The sequence below is a fragment of the Salarias fasciatus genome, chromosome 9 (assembly GCF_902148845.1).
Source record: "Salarias fasciatus chromosome 9, fSalaFa1.1, whole genome shotgun sequence".
NCBI lineage: Eukaryota > Metazoa > Chordata > Actinopteri > Blenniiformes > Blenniidae > Salarias > Salarias fasciatus.
Genome location: NC_043753.1, coordinates 4,454,024 through 4,472,367, shown reverse-complemented (window position 1 = coordinate 4,472,367; position 18,344 = coordinate 4,454,024). Strand labels below are relative to the sequence as shown.

At 43.9% G+C, this 18,344-nt stretch overlaps 1 protein-coding gene across 1 annotated transcript; it reads left to right on the top strand.

Annotated features, from left to right (window-relative positions):
- Positions 1–8,036: 8,036 nt before the first annotated feature.
- Positions 8,037–9,359, top strand: LOC115393962 (protein NLRC3-like; the record flags this gene model as incomplete). The annotated part of the gene is made up of 1 exon (XM_030099080.1): positions 8,037–9,359. A coding segment is annotated over one exon (1,323 nt), but the record flags the coding sequence as incomplete, so codon positions are not given.
- Between the last annotated feature and the right edge of the window lie 8,985 nt (positions 9,360–18,344).

Here is an 18,344-nt window from a genome sequence, read left to right as displayed (position 1 = left end):
AAAGTTTTGTTAAATAGAGTATCCAAACCAACGTAGAGGCGAATAGCGCCACCCAGTGTATCAGAATGTGTTCACAAGCTCTTCAGCAATCCATCATCTGGAATCGATTTGCCTTGACTTGATGGAAGGGTAACCAATCAGGTGTTAGAATCCGCCCACCGACTTTGACTGGAAGGTTGACAGACAAAATGAATTCATGATCCACTGCAAAACATTAAAGAAACAGTGATATAATCACTTTTTTTTTTTTTACATAAAATGAATTGATATTTTAATAAATGAATGAAATATATAACAACACGTTTAATTATTTTGTCCCACTTCAGTAATAGTGACACATTTAATTAATTATTCAATTAATTATGTATTTATTTATTTAATTTTGGCCCTTTTAGTCCTCCATAGTTTGACCAGCCAGCTGTAAAGATGAATGTTTTGAAGTGACATGAAGTTCATCTCTTTACTTTCTGTTTCACGCTGCATCCAAAACACAGGATCTTATTCTGATAGGCTGATTCGTGTCTCACACTTCCTGCACTGTGAGGGTGTGATTTCAAAGAAACACTGAGGAGGAGGAGCAGCTGCTCAACAGTCCAACCAGGAAACAAGAAGAGAAGAACTGAGTGAGTTCAGACTCTCAACTTCCAGTCGACTGTCAGAGGAGGAGGAGCAGGTGAGTGTTTGTCCAACGTTTGTCTTCTAATGTCAAAGTGTTTACAACAAAAATCACTTTTGGATTCACTTGCTGTATTTTGAAGCTGGATGTTGTGAAACGAGCTGAGTGAGGAAGGAGAGCCGCTCAGAGCGGTGATGGTCTCCCAGCAGTTCAAACAGTTTAACAGCTGATTTAGAAACTGATCCAAGGTGACCTGAACCAGCTCCAGCTGTCACTTTATATTCATTAGAAAAGTCAAAACCTTCAAAGTAGAGACTGTGTGAACCCCCATAAAGCCCGTTTTGCGCTTTCCGCTCCGCGCACCACGTTTCCTGTCGTGCGACTTTTGCTTTTCATGCGCACTGATCCACGCATCCTTGGGCGCTCCAGACTGTTTATCTGCTCTTTTATTGCAGATTATTGATAGAAATAAAGCACATACATCGACAGTGTTTTATCGTTTAGTATTAGAGTTCATGTCGCCTTGTTTTTTCTTTCTGTTTCTCCATCGGGGCCGCGCCCTGAGCGATCACGGAGATACTTTCACTTTCGTCTCCAGACCTTCTCCTCCCTCCAGACAGTCTGCTCTCTCCGTCCTCCAGTTCTTCTCTATCTGGATGTCTCTGTAGTCTGATGGCTTCACACTGTCACTTTTCAAAGTTCGTGTCCGTCATGGTTTGTTTGCTGTGGCGCTTTAAGCGCACGGGCAACTGGCACGCACGCCCAACGCGGACACAGAGGAGTCTGATCACTGACAGTGAGTCTTCAACAGGTTTCACAGCTTTGTTCTTGTTGCTGGTTTCTCTCTCAGCCTGACTGAAGATGAGTGATGTGGGTGAAGAGGAGGACAGAGCAGAGTCTGTGGACAGGGAAGAGACGCCAGCTGCTCCTGCAGAGTCCAGGTACAGAATCCACAAAGACACCAAACACAAGAAGAGATGCAGCTCTCAGTGTCGGAAAGAGGAAAGAGTCGACCAGAGTAGATCAGATCCAAGGAGCAGCTGTGAAAAGATGCTCCACAGACAGTCTGGAACACAGTGGAGTTTTCTAAATGAAAGAAATACAACAAAACAAAGAAATTCAGAATCTTAGGACTGAAGGACACTGAGTTGTTGGTTATTTGACAGATTAATAAACATCACAGAGAAAACCAGAGGGAGTCAGGATCTGGATCTCAACACCAAATAATCAGTAATCATGGACTTACCATGAGATGTTACAATAAAACGATACGTCGGTTGTTGTGATGGAGAGTGAAGGCAAAGTGGGACCGGAGGAGGACCGGAGAACTGTGTCCTCTGCAAACTTCACCAGGAGACATCTGGGTTGTGTGGATCTGCACTCACTGGCCTGAATGAAGAGCAGGAGAGACACAACCCTGGGTGGAGCCTGTGGAGGTGGTGAGGACGTCAGAGAGGTTATTGTTAATCTGGACCTGCTGGGTTCTGTTAGTGAGAAAGTCCAGGATCCAGAGTGTGAGCTGGCTGCACATGTTGGAGTTCAGGTGAAGTCTTTCTGCAAGGATGTGGGGCTGCAGAGTGTTGGAGGCAGAGGAGAAGTCAGCAAACAGGAGCCTGGCAGGTGTGTCAGGAAGCTCCAGGTGTTTCTGGATGGTGTGGATGATGAAGGCTTTGGCATCATCATCACCTTTGTGTCTTTGATCAGCAAACTGGAGCGGGTCTGGCTGCCATTCGGTCATGGAGAGAATGTGTTGTTAGACGAGCCTCTCCATGGCTTTCATCACCTGGGAGGTTAATGCAATGGGCTGGAGGTCATTCAAGGTCATGGGAGGGCTCACCTTGGGAATTGGGATGATGGTGGAGAGTTTCCACCACTTGGGGACAATTCCAGTGGAGATGGAGGCCTGGAACAGGTTCTGGAAAACCCCCCCGAGCTGGTCGGCACAGAGTCTGAGAACCAGTCCACTGATGATGTCACCACCAGGTGCACTGTTGACCTTTGACCTCCTCAGAGCCTTCATGATGTCGGCGGTGAGGAAGGCAGGGCTTGAAGACCTCCGGCACAGTGCCGGAAATCCGGCGTGGAGATATTTTGTTTTGTTTTTTTTTTTTTTCTTCTCTGTAAGCAGTCATTAAGTGACAGTTCTAACTACCAGTGGTGCTCAATGTTCAGGAGTTTTAGCCAATCAGAGCGAGTTGGGCGGGCCCACACTTTGGACAAAGCCTCTGATTGGTTTCTTCTAGCCGTGCGCTGATCACTTCCGTGTCTTCTCTCAGCGGCAAGAGTAGAGCGGCCGCCGCTGAGTTCGCTGAATTCTTAAGGCCTCAGTATACTTATGTCCTGCAGCTGCTTCAGTCTCCCCAGGTTTCCACTGATTGGGTAAAAATAAATTAATTTTACTGGCTGACCAAACTTCAGGGGTGTAGAATATCAGAATAAAATTATAATGCAGGCGTCTGGTCAAACCAGACGGCGTTTGCGGAGCGGCGTCTGGTTTGACCATGCGGCGTTCCACGAACGCCGCCTGGTCACGTGACGGCGTTCGGCGAACGGCATCTGCCCATATTTACGCCGCTTTAAACGCCGTCTCTGACGCCGTATTTTTGATCATATCGGCCGCTCATAAATTCTCGCCGTGTGACCGCTCGCCGCTTCCTGGCCGCTCGAAAACCATATATTTTCTCTGTAAAACGGCCGCCCTCGCCGCGCTACTCACTGCCGGTGTGAACGCCCCACAAGTCGACGGGCGCGCCAATCTTTCGCTGGAAACGCTCGCCCCCCCCTCGCCACTCAAGATGATCGACGATCTCGTCATTACATTGACTTTGTATGTAATCTCATCGCACGAAGATTCGCGTCGCGTCCGGTGGAAACATACTGGAGCTTGTTGAACTCCGTGGAGAACGGAGGCAGACCGCCAGATCAGAGCGCAGCCCGGGGAGGCGCTCAGAAACAGGTCAGAAGTGTCTGAGCTCTGTGGCGAACCGAGTCAGGCGGAGAGTTTGGAGTTCACGTCCTGACAGTCCTGGACTGAGGTTGTTATGGCTTGGGAAAAGAAGAAAAAAACCTCCCTATCGTCTCATTGGTTCCTCTTATCGACAGGTCGGTTAACTTCCCAAAAATGTCGGAAAACACAAAACAATAACAATAAGTTCTTTCTCAGTTTTTTTTGAAAAGGGAGAGTGTACATGTAAACATTATCCGTCAGAAAAAGGGAAAGATGCCTGTATCAGGTTGTTGTATACTTTTGATTTGATTTATTAATTTCATTCATTGAAATAAAAAAAAAAGGTGAATGCAACATACTTGCATCTACATACTTCAGCACAGATATGATGAATGAAAAGGTACAGAAAGAAGCAAAAGCTTATAATATCTGCCCCTTATCAGTTCACAATCCTTTACACTTCCCGTGTGCGCACATACTGCTAATTTCCACCTGCAGTCCCTTCGGCAGGTTGATGTATTAAAATAATAAACAGTAAAAACAAATGAAATGAACAATGAGACATCAGTTTCTAACAGTAAAAAAGACAGTGACAGTGAGGCCGGTACATTTAAAATGGATAGCTTTAAGAGAAGACAGAGCAGAGTTGTCTGCAAACACAGGCGCACGCACGCACACACACACACACACACACACACACACACACACACACACACACACACACACACGCCCTGAGAGTATAAAGTACCCCCCACACACCCATACAGTATTCAATAAAATACCCCCCTCCCCATCCCACCCTTGCCAAACCATGTGTGCAAACTTGAGTTGATAAGATCCATTTCTTTACCAAACAGGAAGGACTTCAGGTTTGTGAGGCTGTTATTTCTGTTGGGAGGTTATTCCACTGATCTGTGGCTACACAAGAGAAAGATGATTTAGCAAATGTAGTTTTTCGTCCTGGGATACAACATTCTTCCCTCGACACTGATCTAGTGGTCTGTGTTGATGTCTCAGAGCACAGAGAAATAAATACTTTCAGTGGTGGAGGTGCGTCATTATGTATGATCTTAAAAAGCAGGCAGAGGTTAGCATGTATGATTATATTCTCAAGACTCAACATGTTATATTTCTGAAGCACTGAGCAGTGGTGGTGTGAACGCTTTCTCTTATCATGAATTTTTATGGCACTTTTATAAAATGAATTTAGTGGTTTTAGAATTGTTTTACAAGCTTGCTGGGGAAGACTTTGTATTAGTACTGGAGCGGGTCTGGTGGTTGGATGGGAAGATGAAGACCTGGCAGCGCTGTCAACGGGATTTAAAGGATAAGTTCAGTTTAAACAGTTTTCACGTTGTTTATAGAATGAAGTAGAACAATATTCTCACCCCAAATGCTTTTCTGATCCGAACAGTGCTTCGGGAGAAATTTAGATCCATAGTGGAGCTGCAGACCTCCATATACTGTTAGCCAATGGGGCATGTGTGGCGCCGGCTCCCAAAACGGCTTTAATCGTCCAAAAACTCATTAGTTTCACCAATATTTCCTCCTGGTCCGCTCACGCCACTCCTCCACCACAGCCCGGGGTCGCCAGATACGTGCTGTTGTTGTTTTACAGATCTCTGAAGTGAATACGGTGATGTGGATGTAAACCGAAGTACATTCACCAAGAGACACAGTAGGTGGCGCTGTGCACCTAAGTTATTGGTCACCACCCGCTTATATGAGTATATTGTTCTACTTCGTTCTATGAACAAGGTGAACACAGTTTAAACCGAAGTTATCCATTAAAATTTCCAGATGGATGCGTTGCGCTGTCAGGGTTTTTTTGGTGTTGCCCCGAGTTGAAATGTGATTCATAGCTCCAGTTCTCCAGCTCCAGATGTGAGCCGAGGATTGAATATCTTTGTGTCCTGTTCTCCGCTGTGTTTTTACCTGATGGCTGCTCATGTGCTGACAAACCCAGCTTCATCAATGTGCTCTGTTGCTGCAAAGAAATGTCTGTGTGGTCAAGATGGTATTGGTTTAGCTGTATTCTGTTTTGGTGTCTGATTTCTGGATGGAATTTACTGAAAAATGGGGAAAAAAACAATTGGAGAAGAATTTGTGTTGAATGTAAGAAGAGAACACGCTGTTATTTAGTTGTGTGATGTGTTAGTGCTGGAGTTTACACAGCAGCTATGATGAATGTGGATATTCTTGAAGATAATGTGACATTCATTGGTTTGGACTGTTTGTTTTGAGAAATAATTTCCAGATCTGAATAAGTTGATATTCATGAGAAAATAATTGAGGTTGCCCTGCTTATGCAGGATTTATTGATTGACTGATTGATTGATTGATTGATTGATTTTTGTTATTGTGAGGAGAAGAGAGTGTTTTCATCGGGCATATCACTGGACGTAGAGACTGGCAGAGGACAGACTGGAGGAGTCTGAGGAGTCACGGGCTTCAGTGTTGATGGGCCTTAAGATCCAACAAGTCTGTATAATAAAATTCCATTACAGCAATATTTTAATCAGAATGGTTCCGTCCATCTGGGATCGTATTTGACTCTGATGTCTGTAAATTAGAGTAAAAAAGGGTTTGCATATTCTGTGTGAATGCACTGAAAGGACGTTGGAGGGTAATTCACGTGTTACCTGGAGTCCTGGGGTAATTTTAATCCTGTGTGAACAGGACTTCAGTTTTGAAGACTTCAGTTGTGGCTCCAGCGTGAGCTCACACTCAACACACTGAGCTCTCAGCTCTGCCTCACTGCCTCCGTTCACAGAGTCCCTTAATGAAGTCAAGACTGGACTGACACACAAGTTTCACCTTTTATGTTGGCGGGGGGGGGGGCTCACTTTCATCTTCATCATTGTTTCATTGTAAGTCTTTCGCTGCCAGCTGGTTTCAGATCAGCCAAACCCTCAATTTTGACTCATGATTCAAGACTCAGAATATTTGAGTTCCAGGATTGTGTAAACACTGAAACTATCACATGGAAGAGTAAACTCTCTTCTTTCATTAGGAAAAAAAGCTGGTTTGTACCTTTCAGTGTTCTTTAGTAATCATCAGTACAACATCGGGTGGTTTCACCAAAAACACGTCTCTCTGAGCAAAAAATGGAGAAAACAAGTTTTTCTGAAAAAACATATTTGAAGTAAAACAGTGACTCTGTTGGTCATATTTTTTATCTCAAGACACTTGTAAACATCATCTAAACAGTTTCCTTCTGTAAAACAAGGAAACACCGTAGAGAAGGAATTTGACAGCAAAATCATCATTTATTCACAGATATACATGACAAGAATGTCAGAATTTTTCACAGTTTAGAAGCATTTATGTGTTGGGATTTACATTTGGGTATTAGTATTACTAAAAGTATGGATTACCACAGGTAATTAATTGCTTTTATAAAATTGTTAATTTGAGAAAATTGTTCTTTAATGGTTATTAATTACCGTGTGTGTGTGTGTGTGTGTGTGTGTGTGTGTGTGTGTGTGTGTGTGTGTGTGTGTGTGTGTGTGTGTGTGTGTGTGTGTGTGTGTGTGTGTGTGTGTACGTGTGTACGTGTGTACGTGTGTACGTGTGTACGTGTGTACGTGTGTACGTGTGTACGTGTACGTGTGTACGTGTGTACGTGTGTACGTGTGTGTACACCCACAGCAGAGTCTTCAGGATCCAGCAGGTTGTCTCTGAAGAGTGACCGGTCCAAAGGTGATCTGCCAAACTTTAGTGTTGAACCTGGACCTTCAGACACAAAGTAAGAAACTCTTTGTTTCCTGTTGTTTCCTCCAAACCAGAGTGAGAGATGTTTTGCTGACGTTCAGATTCAGTTCTTTATTCTGAAGCAGTGTGAGAGTTGAAGCTGGATCTTTGTGTCTCTGCTGTGTGTCGTGTTGCTCAGAGTAAATGTTTCTTGGTGTCCACAGAGAGAAGAAGAGCAGTGATGTCTGTGAGGAGCAGCAGGACCAGGGTTCTTCATCAGGACTGCAGCAGCTTCTAGAAGAACATAAGAAGAGTCTGAGGAGGAGATGTGAACGTGTGACTGAAGGAAGTGATGAAGCAGGAGGAGGAAGCCTCCTCAACAGGATCTACACTGAGCTCCACATCACAGAGGGACTCAGTGAGGAGCTTCAGAGGGAACCTGAGCTGAAGCAGCTGGAGACAGCTTCCAGGAAGGAGAGCCTCCATCACACTGCCATCAGGGTTCAGGACATCTTCAAAGCCTCGGCCCAGCAGCTCAGACACATCCGAGTGGTTGTGACCAGCGGCGTGGCCGGCAGCGGAAAAACCTTCTCGGTGCACAAGTTCACTCTGGACTGGGCCGAGGGCCTGGAGAACCAGGATGTCAGTGTGCTGGTTGTTCTCTCCTTCAGGGAGCTGAACCTGATCAGAGAGCGGCCGTACAGTCTTCTCACGCTGCTCCATGTTTTCCATCCGGCGCTCCAGAAGCTGACGGCAGAGGAGCTGGCTGTCTGCAAGCTGCTGTTCATCTTTGACGGTCTGGATGAAAGCAGACTTTCTCTGGACTTCAGCAGCAAACGGCGGCTGGTTGACGTCTCCCAGCAGTCTTCAGTCAGCCTGCTGCTCACTAACCTCATCCGGGGGGATCTGCTGCCCTCGGCTCGGGTCTGGATCACTTCCAGACCTGCGGCAACCAATCAGATCCCTCCATCATGTGTGGACAGACTGACAGAAGTGCGAGGCTTCACTGACGCCCAGAAGGAGGAGTACTTCAGGAGGAGGCTGAGTGATGAGGAGCTGAGCAGCAGAATCATCTCCCACATCCAGACCTCCAGGAGCCTCCACATCATGTGTGGAATCCCAGTCTTCTGCTGGATCACTGCTACAGTTCTGGAGCACATGTTGAGCAGCGAGCAGAGAGGAGAGCTGCCCCAGACCCTGACTGACATGTACTCCCACTTTGTGCTGGTTCAGACACACAGGAAGAAGCTCAAGTACCATGAAGGACCTGAGACGGGTCCACAGGAGCTGACGGAGGCTGACAGGGAGCTTCTTCTGAAGCTGGGCAGGATGGCCTTGGAACATCTGGAGAAAGGAAACATCCTGTTCTACCAAGAAGACCTGGAGCAGTGTGGTCTGGATGTGACTGAGGCCTCGCTGTTCTCTGGAGTTTGTACTCAGATCTTCAAAAGAGAGTCTGTGATCTTCCAGAAAGCCGTCTACAGCTTCGTCCATCTGAGTGTTCAGGAGTTTCTGGCTGCAGTCTTCATGTTCCACTGTTTCACCAACAGGAAGACAGACGAACTGAAGACCTTCCTGAGACAGAACAAGACTTTTCATGATAAAGTTTTGAAGTTTTTCAGAAAGCATCATGTTGATGATGCTCTCTCATCTCTGGATGAGTTTCTGAAGAAAGTCCTGCAGAAATCCCTCAGAAGTCAGAACGGCCACCTGGACCTGTTTGTCCGCTTCCTTCATGGCCTCTCTCTGAAATCCAACCAGAGACTCTTAGAAGGTCTGCTGGGTCGGACAGAGATCAGTCCAGAAACCATCCAGAGAGTCATCCAGAACCTGAAGGAGATCAACAGTGATGAAATGTCTCCTGACAGAAGCATCAACATCTTCCACTGTCTGATGGAGATGAAGGACCTCTCAGTCCATCAGGACATCCAGAAGTTCCTGAAGTCAGAGAACAGATCAGAGAAACTCTCTGAGATCCACTGCTCAGCTCTGGCCTACATGCTGCAGATGTCAGACCAGGTCCTGGAGGAGTTGGACCTGAAGAAGTACAACACATCAGAGGAGGGACGACAGAGACTGATCCCAGCTGTGAGGAACTGCAGGAAGGCTGAGTGAGTCCACATGTCATCATGATCAATGTCTCAGTGATGTTTGTAGAAAGTAGTTCCTGTAGTTCCTCTGTGGAGATGTTCCTCAATCAGGGCTCCATATTCAGGCCTGTCTGATCGTCCTGGAGAACAAAATATGTCGATCAGCTTGTTCAACCAGAGAAGTTGATCGTGCTGCAGAAGCTCCTGATGCTGTTTGGTTTCATAAGACCAGAAGACAAGCTGAACGTGCTGCCATGTCTTCTTCGTGTGTTTCTGTGGTAGAGTTACAGCGCCACCTAAAGGCCTGGTGTATGTACTGCAGTGTTTTTAGTTTTAATGATGTCCTGTGGATGAAATTACATGTAACCCCAAAATTGTTCATACTGCAGGCTAATTTAGGCTGCAAGTTACTTTTATTCAACCAGCAAGTGTCTTTTTTTCCTGACTAGAAATGACTCAGGCTTCTTCCAGAAGTTAATAAGATGATGTACAAGATGCTCTGTTGTGGAAAAAATATTTCTCTGCTTTTACTTGGATTTGAACAAAAAGTGGCATGTCCAAAATTATCCGTCCCCTTCTCAATAATCAGTATAAAATCCTCTCTTAGCTATTACAGCAATCAAACTCTCCCTGGAATTGCTGAGCAGTTTGTTGCATGTCTCCACTGGGTTTTTCCTCCATTCATTTTCAGCAGTGAGCTCCAACTCTTTCTGTTTGGAGGGTCTTTCCATCACTCTGATCTTTAGCTTCTTCACAGAATCTCAGTTAGATTCCAGTCAGGACTCTGGTGGGCCGCTGCAAAACCTTCATGTTTTGGTCCTCTCACCATTTATTCACCACTTTTTACGGAGATTTTTGGGTTGTTTTTGTGTTGAAATGTCCACTGGAGCCCATGGCCAGGTTCCTCTGCAGACTGTCTGATGTTGTTGTTCAGAATCTTGATGTGTTGCTCTTTTTTCATGGTGCAGTTCACTGTGATCAGGTTCCCTGGTCCACTGGCTGAACCCCCCAGAGCATTCAGTTCCCTCCTCCTTGTTTATCAGTGAGGAAGGTGTTCTTTGGGTTGAAAGGTTCTCCTGTTTTCCACCAAATGAAAGATAACTCATTGTGGCCAAACGATCTAGTTTTTCTTTCATCTGACCATAAAACAGAAGAGCAGCAGTCTTCTTTGTCCGGAGGAGCATTTCCAAAGGCCAAGCAGGCTTTTGTGTGTCTTCTGGTTCATTCATAATCCACGTGAAGCCGAGCAGAGTTCAGCAGCTCGGGGTGTCCTCGAACAAAATGACATTATTTTGTTCACACAGGAGCTTCTGGCAGAAGAAAGTTTGCGACCCCGGCACCCTCGTCGTTAACTCGCTAACTTTCTTCGGCCCGGTGGCCTGCAAAGTCTTCTGTGATTGGTCAGATTTCCCTGGTTTACCTCGGCATTCCCAGGTAAACCAGAGGTCAGCAGAGGTCAGTCAAATGGAGCTGACTGAAGAGACCGTGCTTTATTAAATGAAGCACAAAGCTGCACAGTTTTCCAACAATCACTCAGAAAGTCACCTGAATTCTTCTTCATGATTATTTAACTGTCCATGTGTGGATTTGTAAATACTCAGGACATTCATCAATTCATGAATTCACATTTGTCAGCATTATTTTATTTATTTTATTATTTTAATTATTTAATTATTTTATTAATTTCTTGTACCTGTTTTTGTTCCACCAAATGTTATTAATGTTCAATGGAGAAGTGCCTCTTTTGGTTATTTATACATTGAAAATTAATTCTGGATTTGGATCGTGTTTGCAGACTGATTTTGTTTCATGGCTTTGATAACGACGTTTTTCAAAGATATTGGCTCTATTATATATTGCCATAGATACCACAAACACTTTGTATCGCCTGGAAAAAAATGTAATAATACTAATACTATACAATAATAATAATAATAAATTTTATTTGTCATGCGCTTTACATTTCTCATGAAATCTCAAAGCGCGAGATACATAAATACAGTTGTCAAATCTCGTCCTCACATCTGTCAAAGAAATGAATGAACCAGAATTAACTACTGAACAACTACTTGAACAGAGAGGGGAAGCCTGGTGGAGGAGAAGCCATTTATGTGGACACAAAACTAAAACTAATGCATAAAGTGGTGCGAAAAATCATAACAGCAAGGAAGAGTGTGAATGCACAACAGTTGAAATCTACATGGAAAAGAAAAGAATGTGACAGTGAGCTGCATTTATGGATCACCATGTTCTAATATATATAAATGACATCTTCAAGATCTCCACAACACTTCATTTTGATTTATTTGCTGATGATACAAATATATTTTGAACCGGGGAGAACCTGGAACAACTCACAAAGGAAATGTCAGAATTAGATCAGTTGAAAAAATGGTTTGATACAAATAAACTATCATTAAATTTCGATCAAACATTTCATTTTGTTTGGTTCCTGTAAAGGGAACAAGGACATTCAAGTTATAATAGAGGATGTAAAAGTGGAGAGGGTGAAGGAAATTAAATTTTTCGGGGTGATAATCGACCAAAGCATTGGCTCTAAACCTCACCTCTGCCAAGTTCAAGTCAGCAAGGAGCTGAAAATGTTCCTGTCAAGTCCTGTCAATGATCTGTCCTGAAGAAACGTGGCTCAGCACTGTGTGTCAGGCTCTGGATGCACTGATCATACTTGATGAAGATCAGAGCTCAGTGACGGTTTATATCTCTTCATGAGGTCTGATTATTAGAAGAATCCAGAAAATGACCACAGATGATCATTTTGATTGAAGACTTTTGATTTGAACATTTTTAAACCAGAGAAAGAAACTCAGAACGCTGTGAACAAAGATCAGTTCAGTCAGAATATCACACACACACACACACACACACACACACACACACACACACACACACACACCCTCCTGCTCTGAGGCACTAACCTCTGCTCCACCTGTGGCCCGTCAGTCTTCACTGCTCCATGACTCCAGAACTCCATGTTCTCTCCTTCATGTCCACATGAAGCCAAAGTCAAACCAGAGAAGAAGATCTGAAGCTCTGATGTCAAACAGTCCAACAAAGTGTCCTCTCTCATAACGTCCTGTCCTCTCTGTGTCTCATTACAGACTTTCTTCCTGTGGACTCTCTGATTCTCACTGTGAAGTGATCTCCTCAGCTCTGAAGTCTGACCCCTCCCATCTGAAACTTCTGGACCTGAGTTACAACGAGCTGCAGGATTCATCAGTGAAGATTCTGTGTTCTGGACTGGAGAGTCCAAACTGTAACCTGGAGACTCTGTGGTCAGTTCACTGTCTGAAGTTAGAATCTGATGAAGTCAAATGACTGAGAGGAGTTTAGGAGGATTCCAGATGTTGGAGGGACAGAGAGTGGACTGAGCTCTGCAGCATGTTAGTGATCAGCATGTTGATGAGAGCTCTTCTCCTCCTGGTGGCTTCAGCTGTTTGGACTTTACATTTCTAAACTCTTCCAGTCTGAACCTTCTTCAGCTCTCAATGACTTCAACATCAGACTTTGTCCTCTAATCTCACTTCTTTCTCTCTTTATTCAGGTTGTGGAACTGCAATTTGTCAAAGATCAGCTGTTCTTCTCTGGTCTCAGCTCTGAAGTCCAACCCCTCCCTCCTGAAACATCTGAAACATCTGAACCTGAATGGGAACCAGCTGCAGGATTCAGGAGTTGAGCAGCTGTGTGGTTTTCTGGAGAGTCCACTCTGCAGTCTGGAGACTCTGAGGTCAGACTCCATGTTTGAGTTTGTGTTGTGTGAAAGTTGTGTTGACACTGATCAAATCGAATGGGGCGACAGTAGCTCAGTTGGTAGAGCAGGTCGTCTTATAACCGGAAGGTTGGCGGTTCGATCCCCGCACCCGCAGGCATAAAACTGGCGTTGTGTCCTTGGGCAAGACACTTCACCCACCTTGCCGAGTATGAAAGTTGTGAGAGTGAGTGGTCGGAGGGGCCGATGGTGCAGATTAGCAGCCTCGCTTCCGTCAGTCTGCCCCAGGGCAGCTGTGGCTACAGTAGTAGCTTACCACCACCGAGTATGGTGTGAAAGGGTGATGTGATATTGCAGTGTGAAGCGCTTTGGGCTCTGTCATGCAGGGTAAAAAGCGCTATACAAGTGTAGTCCATTTACCATTTTACCAAATCAGTCAAAAATAATTTTGTTTCATCTATTTTAATTAGTAAATTCACAAAAACATTCTGGCACTTACAAGAAATCACATCTGTACACATCCTTTTTTTAGTTTTATATATTGAGCAAATTAAAGATGAATAAAATAAAACACAAACAAAAAATGTGCGAAACAAAGTGTCAAACATGGCCCTCGTAAGAAAATCTGTAAAATAACATACAATAATGAATAAGTTCAGGAGTGTGGGGGAATTAAGCCTAAATATGAGCATAAAGTCAATTAATAGTTGACATTTCTTGTTACATTTGTTCAGCTCGCTCTGCCTGGAGAATCTCATTTTTTCTACTTTTTTAAAAAACATCACCTCGTTGGTCCAAAGTGTATTGGATGGAGCATTTTGGGATTTCCAGTGGAGGAGGAGATGGCGTCTCGCTATCAGAGAAGTGAACGCCAAAACCTGTAACTGCTCGGATGAGAAGTGAGAATGTTCTTCAGGAAACCCAAAGACAGCCATATGAGGAGAAATGTCAGTTGTTCTGAAAGTATCTGAGACATGATGTCAAAGTAAGACGTCCTAATCCTGAATCAATCAGGGCTGGTTCCTCTACCAACACTCCCGACCCATCTTTAATGTGAGGTATTGATCGTGAGGCTGCTTGGCGACATAACAGGTGAGCTGATAACCTTCCAGGATTTTCCCCAGATTCATAATATCTAGAAGGAGAGTGTAGTGAGAGACGTTCTGCCTGGTTGGTTGTAATCAGGTCCAGCTCTGTTTTTAAAGCCACACGTCGCTTCAACAAGTCTGGAGAAGGAGTGTCGGCCAGCCGTTGATCTACAGATTCTAGATCAGCTGAGAGCTTTTGAGTGTTTGAAAGATGAATATTTTCACATGTGAAGAATAAGAAATAATGTGACTCTGTAAATAAACCTTTAAAGACTCCAACAAGAGCACAGTTGAAACAGGCTCAGACTCAGATTGGTTCAAAGAGATTAAATCTTCAGCAGAGTTTATAATAAACTTATGAAATTGATCATCAGTTAAAAGTGAAATGTTAAATCTCCACTGAGTGGGATGTCGAGATTCAGGTGAAATTTGAATGTCCAGGGATGAAGGAGCCTGATCTGAAACCAGAAAAGGATGAAATACAATATCAGTCACTTTGAGCACCAGTCTGGTGTCAATAAAACAATAATCTATACAGGAAAATGTTTGGTGGCCATGTGAATAAAGGAATATTTCCTCTCAGTAGAGTTACAAAACCTCCAGGGGTCGATGTAGCCATGATTAGACATAGAACTGCAGAGAGCTTCAGCCATTTGGGACTGGATTAATCCAGGTTTGGAAGAATCCAGTTGAGAATTCAGAGCACAGTTCATGTCCCCGCCAAAAATAAAGAATGTTTCATTTAGAGATGGTCAGTTTTCAAACAGCTCGTTCATAAAAATATGGTTATCAAAATTTGGTGCATAAACATTGACAAGTAAAACTGGAAGAGGGAATATAGTCCCTAAAAGAATCAAATACCTGCCGTCCTGATCAGAAAGGATTTCAGTTTCTACAGCTGGAAGTGATTTATAAATCAGGATTTAATTTATATTAGAACAAGAACTGCGACCACATTTTTGGATGAAAAAAAGAAGAGAAGAAAAACACTGACTAAAGAGTTGTTCAGCAGCAAGAATACCCAGATCCCCCCTCAGCGACCACAACCCCGTCCCCAAACAACAGGATACCAGAGCAGACTCCACTAGGAGCCAAGAACCAACTAACTTTCATGCTCCAAACGCAGCAGGAGCTCCTGCAACACAGACTGAATGTAGACAGAAACTACAGGATGTACATTCAGCAGATCAGTCCAACCTGAACATGTTATTAACTTGTTAGAGGATTAAAATATTCGTCCCACTGCCATTCATATATCAAACATTACATCAACACCACAGTAAAACTGTTTCAGTGTTTAAAGTCATTTTGTAGGCAGCTGGCTCTTAAATCAGATCTCCAAGGTCCATTTAAACGCCTCATCTTCCTGTTTTTCTTCCTCTCCTCCCAACAGCCACACCTGCTAACTCACAGCGCCCCCCCACGGCCATTTCTGAACATAGACATGCTGGATGTCAACCCACAGCATGAACAACACTTCAACACACCTGAAACCTGATATCTGTGTCAACTGAACTTTAACATTTGCATCCTCATTTTCATTCTTACAATATCCTGATTATTCTGATGTTATTTCTGTGAGATCTCCAGTGTTGGCAAGTTACTTTATAAAAGTAATTAGTTATAGTTTCAAGTTACTTCTTAGAAAAAGTAACTGAGTAACATTTTAAAAGTAACTAATGACTAGGCAAGGTCACTCTTGTGTTACCTTTACTAAGAAATGTTTATATATGTCAATTTGGATTCCCTCTCAATTAAACCTTAATTTCAGTTATTTCTTCTAAAACTGAATCTATGATGAATGAAATAAATGGACACTTGACAGAATAAATTACAAACAGGAAACACTACATTAATCTAAATTATTCAAACGTTGCTGTGTGATAATATGAGACAAGACACCAATCAAATGTGATTAGTAACTGCAGATAGCATTTCTACTTTTCTAAAAGAATAATCAAACACAGTAGATGTGTGTCAACAGATGTCTGTCCTTCCATTAAAAGCTGCCTCTGAATGATCGGGGCTCTCTGGCTGTATCTCTGTCTGCTCTGCCCTGTCATGTCCGTGCCTCACTGAGGAGCTGTTTGTGTGTTAACATCCGTCCAGGTCTTCCTCTGGTTGGTTTACGATCACAGTGACTATCGTCTGATCTGGCTCCGACTTTCGGGGACCACGCCATCTTTAGCTCATGAGAAAGATTTCTTTTCTCTCTCCTGAACGCCAAAAGTTCTCCAGGTGAAATCGGCACTGTGACACATTCTGAGCGTCATGAGATGAGTGACATGAGTCGTGGCTCGGTCGTCACGTGACGCACTTTGCACCAATACTGTTCCTTCTTTCTGGACATGAACTTCATGCTCCGCACGTTTGTTGGAACAGCTGGACTCAGGAGGAGAAAACCAAGTTAAACACAGTGAATTATAGTAACGGACCCACGCAGAATTTTATTGTCAGGAACAGAAAGTCCTTTTCAACACTGGAAAAAGTAATTAGATTACTTCTTATTAAAAATAGTAACACTGTTTATTTTCAGGCCGTTATTCCCGTCACTGGAGATCTCCCCTCTAAATCTTCATATTTATTCTCAAGAGCTGAAACCTGAGCAGAAAGTTTCTCCTCTTTCTTCTGGAGCTCCACCACATCATGTGTCCAGGTTGATAGTGATCCCTCCGTCTCAGTCACAGTGGCCTTCAGCTCACTCAGTCTGACTCGCTAGCCGCTACGCTAACTGTCAGTTCTGTCTTCACTCTTTACTGTTCTGACTTGATCTGGGACAAAAATGGATTCATTGACATCTAGAGGTCACATATTCACACTGGAACAAGATTTTAAAAATTGTGCGTGCGTGCGTGCGTGCGTGCGTGTGTGTGTGTGTGTGGACTGAGCTCTGCAGACACAAACACTCACACAACTCTATATTTGGCAACCGAAACTGTGTGTGTGTGTGTGTGTGTGTGTGTGTGTACTGAGCTCTATAGCATGTTAGTGATCAATGACTTCAACATCAGACTTTGTCCTCTAATCTCACTTCTTTCTCTCTTTATTCAGGTTGGAGAACTGCAGGTTGTCAGAGATCAGCTGTTCTTCTCTGATCTCAGCTCTGAAGTCCAACCCCTCCCTCCTGAAACATCTGAAACTTCTGAGCCTGGGTGGGAACCAGCTGCAGGATTCAGGAGTTGAGCAGCTGTGTGGTTTTCTGGAGAGTCCACTCTGCAGTCTGGAGACTCTGGGGTCAGTTGACTGTCTGTTACTGTTGTAGAAGGAGAAATGTTTGTCAGCAGCTGTGATCTGAGACTCTGATCCTGCAGTGAGAGAGTGGACTGAGCTCAGCAGCAGGTTACTGATGTGTGTGTGGACATGAGGAGGTGTGTGACTGTTGTGTTGACGTCGATCAGTCAAACTTTATTTATCAAACACTTTTCATACTTTAAGCAGCACAAAGTGCTGAAAACAAGCTCCAACCATGACGGGACGACAACTAAACAAAGGAAAACCAAATCAGAGAACCCATCCCTTCAACACTCCATATGCAGACACACGCAATTACACACACACACACACACACACACACACACACACAAACAGTGGGGAGATCTGGCAAGGCACTGAGGATCGTGGAAAACAGCACAGTTTGGGGTCGTCCACACTGGGAGGGGTCACAGGTCATGACTGCCGGGGGCGTCTGCACCCGAGGTGGGGAGCCCCCCAACCAGCCGGGCCAAAGGGCCCCATGGACAGAACCCCCAGCAGCAGAGCTGATCCAGCCACCAGTGTGGAGGACCTCCTGAGGAAACACTGGGGTTAAAAAACTATAGAAAGGAAGAAAAAATAGGATAAGAAATCTAAATGAAGAAAAATAAAATAAAGTGAGCATTTAAAAGAGTTAAAATACATCAATAAGATAGATACGATGTAAAACCTGAAATCGTAAAATTAACTATAATTAACATCAAAATTACAGCAAAATGAACAGCAATAATATGAACTTGGAAGAATTTAAAAGATCAATTAAAAGCCTGTTTAAAAGGTGAGTCTTTAACCTTCTGTTAAAACTCCCAGCAGTCTCTGCAGTCCTGAGCTTCTCCAGCAGGCTGTTCCACAGATGGAGGCCATCGTGGCTAAAAGCTGCCTCACTGTGAGTTTTTGTTCTTCTTCTGATGTGGATCAGAGGAGCTGCTGG